The sequence below is a fragment of the Molossus molossus genome, unplaced genomic scaffold, assembly GCF_014108415.1.
Source record: "Molossus molossus isolate mMolMol1 unplaced genomic scaffold, mMolMol1.p scaffold_m16_p_5, whole genome shotgun sequence".
Taxonomy (NCBI): domain Eukaryota; kingdom Metazoa; phylum Chordata; class Mammalia; order Chiroptera; family Molossidae; genus Molossus; species Molossus molossus.
The window spans coordinates 29,506,648-29,522,471 of record NW_023425388.1 but is presented as its reverse complement, the minus strand read 5'-3'; the positions used below and the strand labels follow the sequence as shown (position 1 = coordinate 29,522,471).

General features: G+C 37.7%; 1 protein-coding gene across 7 annotated transcripts in view; it reads left to right on the top strand.

The window, feature by feature from the left end:
- IFT80 (intraflagellar transport 80) overlaps positions 1–15,824 on the top strand; it is a 124,747-nt gene that overhangs the window by 6,331 nt on the left and 102,592 nt on the right. For 3 of the 7 annotated variants that reach the window (XM_036242777.1, XM_036242783.1, XM_036242780.1), the window contains exons 1-3: positions 5,850–5,940; positions 7,137–7,220; positions 10,072–10,293. In XM_036242777.1, the coding sequence (XP_036098670.1) occupies positions 7,184–7,220; positions 10,072–10,293 (259 nt within the window). In that variant the 5' untranslated portion in view covers positions 5,850–5,940; positions 7,137–7,183. Of the gene's footprint in view, positions 1–5,849; positions 5,941–7,136; positions 7,221–9,043; positions 9,062–10,046; positions 10,294–15,824 lie in introns of those variants that run through there. The other 4 variants (XM_036242778.1, XM_036242784.1, XM_036242779.1 and 1 more) reach the window with 4 other exon arrangements.

Sequence of the window (15,824 nt, the reverse complement as noted above, 5' to 3'; positions counted from 1 at the left end):
TACTTCTTACATTTCTTATCCTTCACATTCTTGTTCATTACTGAGGCTTTTCTGCTACTTATCTATAGGTACATTCTAGTTGACAAATCATGCCTTCCCTCTTTCCGGGCTGAAATTTTTCTGCTTTTGTTAGTGCTTCTATGCCTGTTTTATTTTTTAAATGTAATTTTTTTCTTTTTTTTTGTAAACCATCTTAATCATTTTTAAGTGTACAGTTCAGTGACATTAAGTATATTCATATTGTACTACTAATACCTCCATCCATCCATAGAACTCTTTTCATCTTGCAGAACTGACATTCTGTACCGATTAAACAATAACTTCCCAATCCTCCTTCCTCTACAACCACCATTTTAATTTCTGTTTGTATGAATTTGACTATTCTACATACTTCATACAAGTGGAATCATAGAGTAGCTGTTCTTTTGTGATTGGCTTATTTCAATTAGCATCATGTTAAGTTTAATTCTTTTTTTGGTACGTGCCCCTAGCGGGAACCGAACCCAGGACTTTCTGGTCTGCAGGCCGACGCTCCAACCACTGAGCCAAACCGGCCAGGGCAAGTTTAATTCTTAACATTAATGCCTAATTCTCTTTTCTTAGTTCTAACCCTGTTCCACATTATAAACACATATATTCACAGCATGAGCCCTAATAGGGCTCTCCAGTGAAAAACTTCATGTTGAAGTTTTGAGTTCCAAGGCTGAAAACAGGCAAAATTTTTGTTTCAGTTTGGAAGCAGAATTCTTTCTTCTTTGGGAAACCTTGATCTTTGCTCTTCATCAACACCTCACTATCTAAGAAACCAGTTCCAGGAAGAAGGCTGCAATATAAATTGACTATCCACCTTCCTTTAAGAAGGCTATTCCATCATATCTTACTCCCTGTTTACCTCAGTCTCCATGTTCAAGACTCTTTTTTTAAAAAATTTCTCACATGAGGATATTTTTCCATTGATATATATATATATTTTTAGATAGAGTGGGAGTGAGAGAGGGGAGAGAGAAAGAGAGAAACATCAATGTAAGAGAGACACATTGATTGGTTGCTTCCCACATGACCCCAACCAGGACAGGGATTGAACCTGCCAACTGAGGTATGTGCCCTTGACTGGGAATCAAACTTGAGACTCTTCGGTCTGAGGGCCGATGCTTTCACCCCTGAGCCAAACTGGTCAGGGCATTCACGTCTATGACTCTTAATTCCCTTCATTAGTTCATTGGTAGGTTTAGCTATTGATGGCAATAACTTAAACATGATAAAACTTTATTCTCTATCACTTAAAATTCTGAATAGGTGATACAGGACTGATATGACTCTCCACAAGACCAAGAGTCTTGGTTCCTTCTTTCTTTTGATTATGTTATATATACATGGTCTTGATGGTACCCATGGAGAGTGTTACTCTTATTTTCTAAATTTTTATTTGCCAATTATGCTGTGATTTATATAACTTTTATAAGAGGTAATAAAATGGCTTCCTTAAAAGTAAATGAGTTACTTCTGTGGGCCCATTACTTTTGGGCATTGTTAACTACCCCCACAGAATGTAAATTCTAGATTGGGCCACTAGGTTGATGATGTAATCCCATGTGTGTTTCACAACTGTTAATGCCCTGTGTGCCCATACCTAGTTTCTAGGGCAGCTGGGGAAAAACAGTCTTTGTTCTAGGTGGCCAGATGTGTAGCAAAAATTCAGATTCTTCCACCACATAGTAGGGATGAATGAATATTGGAGAACAATCAGCTGTTTTGACCATTTCCCACTATCCCAAACTTTTAGCTCTTTCCTATCTAAATCCTACCACTCTACCTTTTGGAACTCACAATGTGTTATTGGCCAGATCTATGTCCTCAACCTTTACTCTGAATGATTTATTTCTTTACCTTCATAGTCTAACTTAAATCTGGTTGTTTCCTCAGGAAACTGCTTTCCCCATAGACCTCTCAAGTGGAGACTGTTTTGCCTCCCAGACTCCCGTGTGTCAAAGGGCCTTGTTTCTCACTAGTGTATCTGAACAATTGCATCTCTTTCCTCTTCCTTTCTAAAATATTCTACTCTTTTTGAAATAAGTCCTACCAGGTTAAACCATTCTCTACCCTGTCTTTCTTCAGTCATTTGCATATCTCTGCTATTTTCCTTATTCATTGAATATTCTAGCACCTGGCTAACTGTCTCTATCTCCACCATCATTTCTCTCATTATTCTCAGTGATTAAATATCCACAAATCAATCCACCCCATTCCCTGGCCTCTTCCACCCTCTTTTCATAGACTTAACCTACCTATCATTGGTATCATTACCAATACCTACATTCTCCCCAAATCTGTTTTAAGCATCTGATTGTCTCCATTTGTTTTTCTCTAGTTTACTTCATGTAGAATCTTTTTTTTTTTTTAAATTTTTTTATCCTTTATTGATTTTAGAGAGAGAGGAAAAGAGAGGGAGAGAGAGATAGAAACATTGATGAGAGAGAACATCAATTGGCCGTCTCCTGCATGCTCCCCACTGGCGATTTGGCCCACAACCTAGGCATGTGTCCTGACTGGGAATCGAACCGGCGACCTCTTGGTGCATGGGCCAGTGCTCAACCACTGAGCCATACCAGCTGGACTTCATGTAGAATCTTTTTTTTTTTTCCTCACCTGAGGACATTTTTTTGCATTTATTTTCTGATAGAGCGGAAGGGAAAGAGGGATGAAGAGAGAGAGACTAACATTGATGTGAGAAACACACATCAACTGGCTGCCACCCACACGACCCCAACACAGGGGCGGGGGACAAACTGCAACTGAGGTACTGCCCTTAGCAGCAACCAAACCCGGGACTCTCTGGTCCACAGGCTGACACTCTAACCACTGAGCCAAACTAGCCAGGACTTCATGCAGACAGTAAGCAATGGTAATGGCTTTGAACATTGTCTCTGGGCTGACAATCCTCAAACTTGATATCTCCAGTTCTGTCCTATTCTTTGACTCCAGACTTGTATATCCAATTTATCCTTGAATTCTCTGTTTGGATGTCCAATAGGCACCTTAAACTTAACATATCCAAAACAATTTGGATATCATTCCCCTCCTGCAGTCTTCCTCATCTCAGTAAATGGCAACTCATTCTACCTGTTGAAGCTTTAGAGTCATGTTTTCTCCCTCCCTCCCTCCCTCCCTCCCTCCCTCCCTCCCTTCCTTCCTTCCTTCCTTCCTTCCTTCCTTCCCTCTCTTTCTTTTATCACCCAAGGACATTTTTGCATTTATCTTCAGATAGAGTGGGAGGGAGAGAGGGAGGAAGACAGAGAAACATCGATGTGAGAGAGACACTTTGAGTGGTTGCCACCCACACGACCCCAACCAGGGCAGGGACCAACTGCAACCAGGGTACGTGCCCTTAGCGGGAACCAAACCCAGGACTCTCCGGTCCGTGTGCTGACGCTCTGACTGTTGAGCCAAACTGGCCAGGGCTATTACTCTTTTTCTTAAACCCAACTCATCAACAAATCCCATGGAATCTTATTTCAAAATATATTCAGAATGTGATCACTTCATATCAGTTGTACCACTACTGCCTTCTCATCCAAGCCACTTTCATCTCTCAGATTATTGAAATCCTAACTGGCTTCCCTGCCTCCAGTCTTGTTCGTTATTCCTTTATTTAGCCTCACATCCATACTAACACTTTAAAAACATAGGTCAGATCATATCATTTCATTGCTCATAACCCTCTGTTCATTCAGAAGGAAATGTGAAGCTTTTTTTAAACTTATCTTTATTGTTGAATGTATTGCAGATGACCTCCCTAGCACCCCCATCGACTCCCTCCTCCCCTATTCTTTCCCCTCCTGCCTTCCCCAAACTATTGTTTGTGTTCATTGGTTATGCATATATGCATAGAAGTTTTTTGGTTTATCTCTTCCTGCCCTCCCTTCCCCCTTCCCTTTGAGGTTCAAAAATGTGAAGCTTTTATTGTGATTTTTCAAGTCCCTACATGATCTGCATTCCCCCTATTCTCCCCCAATGTCCTGCCACTCCCTTCACTCTGTATTAGCCATTTTGGCCCTCATGATCTGACTTAGCCTCACAAGCATTGCTGGCTGCTGTATTTAGAAGGATTTGAAGGGGGTAAGAATAGGAGCTGAAAGATCATTTCTGGGGTTACAGTAATAATCAAGGCAGGGGATGATGGTGGCATTGGACCATGCTGGACATGCTGAGAAGAGGCCAGATTTGGAGTATATGTTGGTAAATGGACTATCAGGGTTTGCTGAGCACATTTTTTTCCTCTTAAGCTCTGTGAATGTTGAGCTACACTAGACCAAAGACAACTTATAAATAATTTTTGGTAGCAAAGGTATTTTTGCTCCCATGTGCTCCCTTTACAAAGTTGTGAAATAGGTCAAGTCATCTATACTGAAGAAACTTTCTTTTTCTTTTTCAATCCTCATCTGAGGATTTTTTTCTATTTATCATCAGATAGAGTGGGACGGAGAGGGAGGGAGGGAGGGAGAGAGAGAGAGAGGGAGGGAGAGAGAGAGAGAGAGAGAGAGAGAGAGGGAGAGAGAAAGAAACATGGATGTGAGAGAGACACATCTACTGGTTGCCTCCCATTACCTGAACAGGGTGGGGGAGAACTGCATTCCGAGGCACATGTGCTTAACCTGAATCGAACTGCTACTCATTGGTCCTCGGGTGGACACTAACTGCTGAGCCAAACCGGCCAGGGCTCAAGAAACTTTCTTTTATCTCCCCCCACCCTCACCCCAACCCCAATACCACTGACTAGTCAGATCCTTGGTAACCAATGCCTTTGGACAGATAAAAACACCTCACTGCATCCCTCAGGCAGCTCTGTGCTTCCCTGAATTAGCTATGTTGTAATACTATTTTTTCGCTGTTCCTCTGTTTAGCCTCACATCAGAATGCACATACCCTTCATGCAAGTGATCTCAGCTGAATAGGATGTATGGGGCCCTGACAGGGTGGCTAGGTTGGTTGGAGCATTGTACCATGAACCAAAAGGTTGTGGGTTCAATCCTGGTCAGGGCAAATACCTGGGTTGTAGGTTCCATCCCCAGATGGGGCAAGTGCAGGAGGCATCCAGTTGGTGTTTGTCTCCCACATTTTGGTATTTCTCTCTTTCTCTAAAAAAAAATCAATAAAAACATATCCTCAGGTGAAGATTTAAAAAAAGGTGCCCAGCTGTAGTGGCTCAGTGATTGAGCATTGACCCATGCACCAAGAAGTTGCCAGTTGGATTCCAGGTCAGGGCACATGTCCAGGTTGTGGGCCTGATCCCCAGTGAGGGGCTGTGCAGGAGGTGGCCAGTTGATGTTCTCTTTCATTAATGTTTCTCTCTTTCTCCCTCTCCCTTACTCTTTCTATAAAAGTCAATAAAGAAAAAATATTTAAAAAAAAGAATATATGGGGAAGATCTCTCTGAGCAAGGGAGAATCTTCCCAGTGTCAGAATGGCACCTTCCTCTTTCTGTAATTCCTTGTCACCTTGTTTCCGAATGGTTGCTTTCTCAAAAAGATTCCTTTCTCATAAAAAACATACTGCTTTTATTATTTATATGAGATTATGATTGCTTTTGGTGAGAAATTATTCCTAATTATTATGGATTTCATGTTTGAGGTATTTTGATCTATGTTAGATCATGTCTTTGTCAAAGATCTTTTAAGTTTCTGATTGTAATTGTATATTCAGATTATATATATTTTCTTGACTTTTGTGTTGTCATTTCCAGAAGCAAAAATTATCTGCTTTTATTCTTTAAAAATCCTTATAAGCTGGGTGGATTTGACTTATTGTGAAAAAGAGAATTTTATAAATGTGTTTACTCTTTTCCCCTGTCTAATTGGAAGGGGTCTGAAGGAAGAGAAGAAGGAGTTTTGAGAAAAATGTTGTAACTTCTAAGGACCAAAAGTGAGCTTGTGAAGTGTGCGGGTGAGAGATTGTGTTCTTTCTCTGGCTGCTATACATAGTTTCATACTTTTGATGTTGAACAGAAATCTTCCCGAGTGAACTGGAAGAGAGAGAAGGCTTCTTACCCTAGTTGCATATTGGCTGACCATAAAACTTCAGATTTTTTTCTGTGGTTTTAACAACTTTTCTTCCCAGGCTAACAAATTTATGAGTAGAATAAGTGAAAAAGGTGCTTTAAAATACAGCTGTGTTTAGAACCTTGCTGATCTAAAAGTCTTCCTGAATTAGAGGGAAAGAGAAGTTATTTAAGGGAGGTCTACTGAGTTCTTATCTATACTCAGCATATCCTTTGATGTAGTTAGCAGTAATTTTCTACTTGGTGAAGAGGATTCTGTTCCTTTTATTACACTTTAATTTAATTTATTTATTTTCTTTTTAGGTTAGTGATATTACTTAGAAAGAATCCTGTAACTATAAACTGAACTCAGATAATTAAGCATTTTCTTGATTTGTATCATTTGATGACTGGTTTTTGGAGAAGTGTTACTCTTTTTTTCCCAGATTTTTATTTGTCAATTATGTTGTGATTTTTATGTAACTTTTATAAGGAATTTATTACCTCTGCCTAAATAACTCACTTACTTTTCACATTGTCACTATGGCAACCATAACTGTTGGGACAATTTATCTACCTCCAATAGAATGTAAACCTCAGATTGGACCACTAGGTTGATGGTGTCATAATACTCCCATGTGAGTTCCAGAATTAAGGTCCTTAATATCTTAGCCCTGGATCGCGTCTTGAGAACTCTAATGTGTTCAACAGGACCAGCATTGATTTGCCATTGAGGAGTTCCCAATTTACAGAATCTTTTGATTTGACTTTAGGATAGTTTTGGGAAATTATTTACCTGACTGGATTTACCTGACCAGATTTAGTGGTGTTCTGTACTTGTAGGACTGTTTCATGCAGGGTGTAGAGGACCTCTGGAGACCAACCCAAGGTTTCTAATTAATCACCCCTTGGCAGGATTAGCACACTGACTAGTTTTCTTCCTCTTTCCATCTCTTTGATACTAGCGGAATTGAAGGTGTGTTTTTGTGCCCTTGGGGTGCTGAGATGTTTTGCTTGCTTTTATTTTTGTGTGTGTGTGTGCGCACATGTGTTTGTTTTTAATGCAGATTTTATGTTTTCCCCCTAACTTTTATTTTTACAGTGAATACAATCAAGTAGCATTTTAAAAGTTTGCTGGGAAGTGGAAACATGAGACTGAAGATATCGCTTTTAAAAGAACCAAAGCATATCCTTTTAACACTTACAGACCTTATTGTGATCATCTTACTAGAGTATTGTTAAAAGTTTTGTTCTATTTTGTATTCTACTTGGATAATGGTTTTTTTTTTCATTCCTTTAATGGTAGTTTAGTTAAATTGTTTTCGAAGTATTTGATATCATGTGTTGCAGGTAATTCTCCAAAGCAAACTATTTGCTCTAAATCTTACTTTCAAATTCTTATTGACATTTTTCTTTACTTAAGTACACACACACACACACACACACACACACACACCAGTTTTTGTTTAGTCTAGTAGGATCTTAAAGAGAAACTTAAAAAGAACCCAAAACAAATAATTTTTTTGCTAGTGTGATCTAGTATGTTTTTAAATGAGTTCTGCTCTATTTTTTTCATTTTCGTGATAAAACAGAACAAGCTGGGGAAATCTGACCAGTCAGACCTTTATTATTTCGTGTAGGAAGATGGCAGTTGTAAATATTTTCTCAAATGCATGACCCTGTATTTTGTCAGCAAGAATTCCAGTTATGTGTCAGGAAGATAATGATAGGTCTCTCTACCTTCATTCTTATTATACCAGTGCTTCTCAAAGTATTATCTGTAGACTTTATTATAAGTCTATAAAGGAATAAGTACAGAGATTGAAAGTAAGAGGTAAAAAAAAAAATTTTTTTTAATCCTCACCCAAGAATATTTTTCTGTTTTCTCTTCAGATAGAGTGGGAGGGAGAGAGAGAGAGAAACATTGACGTGAGAGGGACACATCTACTGGTTGCCTCCTGCATGACCCCAACCAGGACTGGGGATGAACCACAACCAAGGTACGTGCCCTTGGCCGGAATCAAACCCAAGTCTCTGTGGTCCACAGACTGACACTTTAACTGCTGAGCCAAACTGGCTAGGGCAAGGTAAAAACATTTTTATAGCAATTTGACATTGGGAAACCACCCAAATATGAGATCATTTTTCTAGTAATTCATTTTTATTTTATCTTACAAAATGTTGATCTGTGACAGATTTGAAATCAAGAAAACTGTGTTCCTTCATCAGAGATAGAAAAGCACTGAATTAGACATTTGATCAAATGTTTGAATTTATATTATCTTGTCTGCTTGTTTTACCGTTTGAGTGAAGATATACTTCCTCTTATTTCTACTTAAATCACTTTTACTCTTTTCAAAGTGTGCCCTCAGGTGTCCATGCCATATGCAATCATACTAGATACAAGATTCATGACATTGTCAGGATTTTGACTATGTCCACTATCTGCTTTTGCCTTTCTTTTCAAGCTTGAAGAATAATAGTCTAATAGCAGTCTTTTTAGACTTTCTTAGTCTGTCAGTATTATCATTTCTCTCATAATTTTAGTTGACATTAGTTTGAAGATACTACAGCAATGTGTATATTTACAGCAATTTATATAAGGATAAGCTTAATGTTTTATGTTTTGTGTGTATGTGTTTTCTTCCTTTCTAGGTTTTACCTAATATTGTTTAGGTTATAGAAATTACATTGGAATAATTTTTTCAGTAATAGTCCTTTTGTTTAGATTATATTTTGAGTTCTGAGTATTCCAGTGCCACTTTATTACCTATTTATCTTAAGACTCTTATCATCTTTCTATAGTTTCTTTTTGCGTTTTTGGTTATTTGCTTAATCTGTCATATTTTTAAATAGTATTTAAAAAATCTTAGACCATCCCAGAGTAATTATGGCACGTTGTCTCGTCTCTTTTCTTGAAATTTATTGAATGTTCAGATAAGCCAATAAAAAGCACTGATGAGAAGAGGAGGAAGTAAAAGGATTATACAATAACAGCAAGAGAACAACCCATCTAGGAATGATCTGGTAATATAGAAGTCCAGAAATAAATAAGAGAAAACATCCCTGGTAAATGACAAACTGAAATGCCTTCTCTAGATATGCAAGTCTCCTAGGGTAAGCAGTCTGTTCTGATAGAGGAAGTGAGGACTACTTGAGCACTTCAATTTATAGAAATCCTCCTGATAAATCAGAGATTAAAAAAAAATGGGTTAAAGTAAGAATTTTAGGGTTCATATCTCATCCAGCACTATGTACTTTATGGGCACAGCAAATTGTAAGTGAACTATTTTCTGAATTTGATGTCAACAAATTTGGTAAGATTTTAGTTTCAGCTGTTAAGCTGTAGGTTTTTTCCAAGGTAAATTATTATTATTACGTGTAATTTAAGCAGATATTTTGCTGTTAGATTTCAGTCTTCTTTTAAAACTTGATTTTTAAAACTCATCAAAATAACACATGCTTATTCTAACTTCAATGATACAGATATATATATATATATATATATATATATATATATATATATAAAAGGTATACTTCCCTTTTCTCCCCACTTATCCTCCAATAGTTTAGTGTATATCCTTTCATATCTTTTGATATGTTAGTTGCTTTGTGTATCTTTTGGCCTTGTTTATGGAATGTTTTCTAACACAAAAATTTTTTGGGGTGGAATCAGGAGGGAGGGTGTCAATGGGGGAAAAAGGAGAAACATCTGTAACAAAAATAAATTAATAAAAATAAAATAAAATAATGATTAAAAGTATGGTATAGTAAAACATTTTCATGTAGTCAAATCTTACTTTTTTTCCTCTTTTGGCATCCAGATTTTTTATCTTGCTTTTCATTCTTACACCTATATTGATTAGATAGATGCTTATTTTCCTTTAAACAGAAAATATATGAAAGTCATAAAATGAAAACTGCATTTAGAAGTTTGAAATGTTTGATCCTATTTTATAGTTGTCTTATAACCTGCTTCTGAACATATTTAAAATTTAAGACTTTTATGTGTTTATGTCTCCTTAACATGGTGACACATCAAGAATTAGTAAGCTGTGTGGGCTGGACTACTGCTGAAGAACTGTATTCGTGCAGTGATGATCACCAAATAGTGAAATGGAACTTGTTAACCAGTGAAACAAGTCAAATAGTAAAGCTTCCTGATGATATTTACCCAATAGATCTTCACTGGTTTCCAAAAAGTTTAGGCACAAAGAAACAAACTCAAGCAGAAAGCTTTGTCCTCACAAGTTCTGATGGTAAGTTTTTAATGTTATATGCTCATCTATGTATATATATAAAAGACATAATATATTAATATTACTTATGCTTTGAGTTGTTTTATAAAACTGATATTTGTGGGTCTGGATGCCTCCATCTACATGTTTTGCTCATTTTCTATGTAGTCAGTTGGTTTACGTATATACGCTTTGAACTTATTGTCATGAAAGAAAGTGAATTAAACTGGTGTATAGTGAGATCGAATCTGAACCTTTGGCTTTACTTTTTCTGTCCTCTTTTACTAGTTAAGCTGTTACCAATTTTGGTTTCTAATTTTATAAATTTAACTTTATGACATAACTACACAAAAAATATGGACACAACACATATTTAGTAAGCTATCTTATTTTCTAGTACATGTTAATTTCTACTTATAGAGTTAGAGATTTATTTATTTGGCCATAGCTTTATTATTGGTGAGGAAAAAGCATGATTTGATACTTTTTAAGGGAATGTTTTAATTTTCTTAGTAATAATTTGAACTGTTTTTTCTGTATAACACTTTACCTACTATGTCAATTAAGAGTACATTCATGAGCCCTGGCCAGTTTGGCTCAGCGGTTAGAGCGTCGGCCTGCGGTCCGGAGAGACCAAGGTTCGGTTCCCGCTAAGGGCACGTACTTCGGTTGCAGTTTGTCCCCGGCCCTGGTTGGTCGTGCGGGTAGCAGCCACTCGATGTGTCCCTTCACATCGATGTTTCTCTCTCTCTCTCTCCCTTCCTCTCTCTCCCTCCCACTCTATCTGTACAAAAAATGGAAAAATATCCTTGGGTGAGGATAAAAAAAAAAAAAAGAGTACATTCATGAAAAGTAACAGAAACTTAGCTAACACTTTGCACAGATGGAATTTTTTGTTCACTTAGCTCCGGGGGTAGCTCTTTAAGCACAGCTACATCAGGCCCCTATTCTCATCATCTCTTGGATAGGTTCTCCCTGCAAGGTGAGCATGATGGCAGCCTGCAGCCTAAGTCTTATCTTACTAGAAAAGAAATATCAGCATAGAGAGTGCTTGTTTCTCAATATCTCTTGCAGGCAAGTAGCAGAGAGGGTTCTGGGACATCATGAATCATTTGCCTATCACTGAGTAAATTACTTTAGTCAAGGGAATGGGACATTGATTGAGCACAGAAGAGCTCAGGCCACTGTGGAAAGGGAAACGAAGAGGAAGAGGGCTTTGTAACCAGAATGGGGAAGGGATGTTATTGCAAATGAGCACATCAGATGCCATGACTTTTACAAACAGAACTTAGGGTAATTTATTTTTTAACCTCGTGTTTCTTGATTAAATGAGATATTGTGTGAAAGTGCTTGTTATAGTGCCTGGTGCTTAGAAGATTGATCCTGAACCACAGCTAGAATTTAGTTCATCTCAGATGATAAAATGAAGCACTGACTTAAAAAAATACAGCTTTTGCCCTGGCCAGTTTGGCTCAGCGGTTAGAGCGTTGGCCTGCGGACCCGAGGATCCCGGGTTTGTTCCTGCTAAGGGAATGTACCTCCGTTGCAGTTTGTCCCTGGCCCTGGTTGGTGTCATGTGGGTGGCAGCCACTCGGTGTGTCTCTCTCACATCGATGTTTCTCTCTCTCTCTCCCCGCTCCACTCTCCCTCTCACTCTATCTGAAGATAAATGCAAAAATGTCCTCGGGTGTGGATAAAAAAAATACAGCTTTTAATTTTGATTTAATTTCACATTTACAGAAAAGGTTCAAGAATTGTACAAGTAACTCTTGCATATCCTTTATCTCAGTTCAGTAATTGTTAACATTTTGTTCCATATTCTTTATCAATGACTTTCTCTGCTCTCTCTCTCTCCCCGTCTCCCACCAAGCACACTTTTTTCCTGAAACATTTGAGAGTGATTTACAGACATGCCCTTTAACCATAAATACTGCAATGTATTTCCTAAGAATAAGGATTTTCTGTTACATAACCACAATACATTGATCAAAATCAGAAAATTTAACATTGATGCGATACTATTGCCTAATCTACAGTTCATATTAAAATTTTAACAATTGTCTTAATGTCTTTTATAGAAATTTGTTTTCTCTGTTACTAAATAGCTCATTGCTTTTATTGTATCTCTCTAGCTTCCTTTAATCTGGAGCAACCCTTCAGTCTTTCTTTTGTAATCTTGACAGTTTTGAAGAATACAGGCCTGTTATTTTTATGGAAAGTCCCTCAATTTGTGTTTGTTTTCTCATGGTTAGATTTAGTTTACACTTTTTTTTTCTTTATTGATTTGAGAGAGAGAGGAAGGTAGAGGGGGAGAGAGATAGAAACATTGATGAGAGAAAACATCGATTGGCGCCTCCTGCATGACCCCACTGGGGATCAGGGCCCACAACCTGGGCATGTGCGCTAACTTGGAATCGAACTGGCGACCTCTCGGTACATGGGTCAACGCTCATCCACTGAGCCACACCAGCTGGGCAGTTTAAACTTTTTTAGTATAAATGCTTAGGGAATCAGATTGAGAGATTCATGATGCTGGTTTAACCCATTATTAGTGATGTTAACTATGATTAACTTAAATGTGTGTTGACTAAATTAATCTACTATAAAGTTACTACTTTATTTATTTATTTATTTATTTATTTATTTATTTATTTCCTCACTCGAGGATATTTTTCCATTTATCCTCAAATAGAGTGGAAGGGAGGGAAGAGGGAAAGAGAAAGAGAAACGTCGATGTGAAAGAAACACATCGACTGTTTGCCTCCTGCACGACCCCAACCAGGGTCAGGGATGAACCGCAACCTAGGTAGGTGCCCTTAACTGGAATCAAACCTGTGACTTTGGTCCAAGGGCCAGCACTCTAACCTCTGAGCCGAACGGGCCAGAGGACTTTTCTCTTTTAATAAATAATTTGTAAACTAATACTTTCAGACTATGTAAAAATATTTTCTTCTTCCTCAAACTTCCTCCCACTATCTTAGCATCTATTGATGATTCTTGGCTGAATCATTTATTACTAAGATGGTTGCCAAATGGTAATTTTTTAAAACTCCTTAATTCTTTCCATATTGATTAGTTGGTATTCTAATATGAGGAAGAGCCTCCTATTTTCTGCCCATTTATTTATTTGTTTGCTTATGTCAGATTCATCGATTCTTATTTTATTTCTTGAGTATCCTGTTACCATTATTTTTATTGATTTATTGATTGATTTTAGAGAGGGAGGAAGAGAGAAAGAGAAAGAGAGAGTCATCATCGATGTGAGAAAGATACATCGATCAATTGCCTCCCATATGTGGCACAACTAGGGATTGAATCTACAGTCTTTCGGTGCACAGGAGGACATGTCAACACACTGAGCCACACCAGCCAGGGCCTGTTACTATTATTTTTAAATTTTGATGTTAAAATTGTCCCAGATTTAGCCAGTGGGAGCTCCATTAAGCCAGCTCAAATGATATTTGTTTTTTGGGGGTGGGGTGGGTGGTAGTATGTGTCTTCATAATTTTTTGAGCACTTCTTTGTTGGCACAAGATGTTCTAGGCTCATCTTGTACTTTGCCCATCCCAGCCCCCAAATCAGCTATTTCTCCTGTTCTTTTTTTTTTTTTTTTTTTTTTTACGTTTAATGGTATTTAAAAACTAAGATGAGAGTGCTAGATGTGCTCGTTTCAAAGGGGTGTATGTACTTGAAGTCCCTTTCAGAGGACTGAGCTAAGAATTATGAATATAAATGTATATTTAAAAGTGTACATATCTATAGCTGTTTTTTTCTTCCTTTCTCTCTTCCTTCCTCTCTTCTTCCCTCCTTCCCTCCCTCCCTTTTATTTCTGTCTTTTCATACTAAAAATCATGAGTTAATTCTGATACCACCAGTTTTAATACAACACCACAGGGTTAATTCTAGTGTCTTTTTCTTCATACTTGAAAACAGTGAGAAAGCCTGGCTTTCATTACTTTCAATATATTTACTCATTTCTCAGTTTCTAACCCATACTACTGCAAAAAACTAATTAGAGTTCAATATTTGTTTACCGTTGTTATCTTTATACTGACGCTATAGAGTCAACGTCCTGTGTTCAAAAGTTACTTGCATTTCCCCCCTGCTTAAGTGTTGTTATGTTATTCATTTGAAATACAGTTAAACAATGAGGAATCAACTCACACCTGTCAGAATGGCCACCATCAACAAATCATCAAACAACAAGTGTTGGCGAGGGTGTGGAGAAAAGGGGACTCTAGTACACTGCTGGTGGGAATGCAGACTGGTGCAGCCACTATGGAAAACACTATGGTGTTACCTCAAAAAAATTAAAAATTGCCCGGCCGGTGTGGCTTAGTGGTTGAGCATCGATCCATGCACCAAGAGGTCACCGGTTTGATTCCCGGTCAGGGCACATGCCCAGGTTGTGGGCCCGATCACCAGTGGGGGGCATGTAGGAAGCAGCCAGTCGATATTCCCTCTCATCAATATTTCTATCTCTCCCTTCCTCTCTCTCTAAAAATCAATAAAGAAAAAAAAAAAATTAAAAATTAAATTGCCATTTGACCCAGTGATCCCACTTCTATGAATATATCCTAAGAAGCCTGAAACACCAATCAGAAAGAATAAAGAATATATGTACCTCCATTTTTATAGCAGTGCTATTTACAACAGCTAAGATCTGGAAACAACCCAAGTGTCCATCAGTAGACGAATGGATAAAAAAAGCTGTGGTACATACACACAATGGAGTATTATGCAGCTGTAAGAAAGATCTCTTAACCTTTCAGATGACATGGAGATACCTGGAAAATATTATCCTCAGTGAAACAAGCCAAGCAGAGAAAGACAAATATCATATGATCTCACTTATTTGTGGAATATAATGGACATAACAATCTGAGGAATAGGGTAGACCCAGAGACGTGGAAGTAGGATACAGATTGACAACCCTCAGAAGAGGGGGTGGTGGGGGGAGGGAAGAGATAAACCACAGAACTTATATGCATGTACGCATAACTGATGGACACAGACAGCAAAGCCGGGTATGGGGTGGGGGGGATGGGGAGGAGGGTGTCTGGGGAAAAAAAGGAGAAACATCTGTTACAAAAATAAATTAAAAAAAAAATGTTAAACATATTTATTTTGATTTTTTTTCTTGAGGCTTTAGATAATACACTTTCTGATGGAAAAAAATGTCTAAAGTAAAACAAATGAAATTTAAAAGGTACATTTGCAAGATTAAATAAGGGAAAATATATTATGACTCGAAAATAGAATGTTTAATTTTATTTTGGGATTTACTATATTAAATGTATGTGTGTGTGTGTGTGTGTGTGTGTGTGTGTATATATATATATATATAAATAACATGGCACAACTAGATGTGGGAAGAAGAGGGAACCAAAGTAGAGTAGTTGAGTATTTTCTCCTAGGCTAGGCTAAGGAATATCCAGATCTTGTGAAAGAGAGGGAACAGGATATAGATCACAGGAAAGAAGTGGAAGGGTAAGACAGAAAACAGCATCCAGAAATGAAAAAGAAATGTTTAAAAAAAGAAGAAAGTGCAT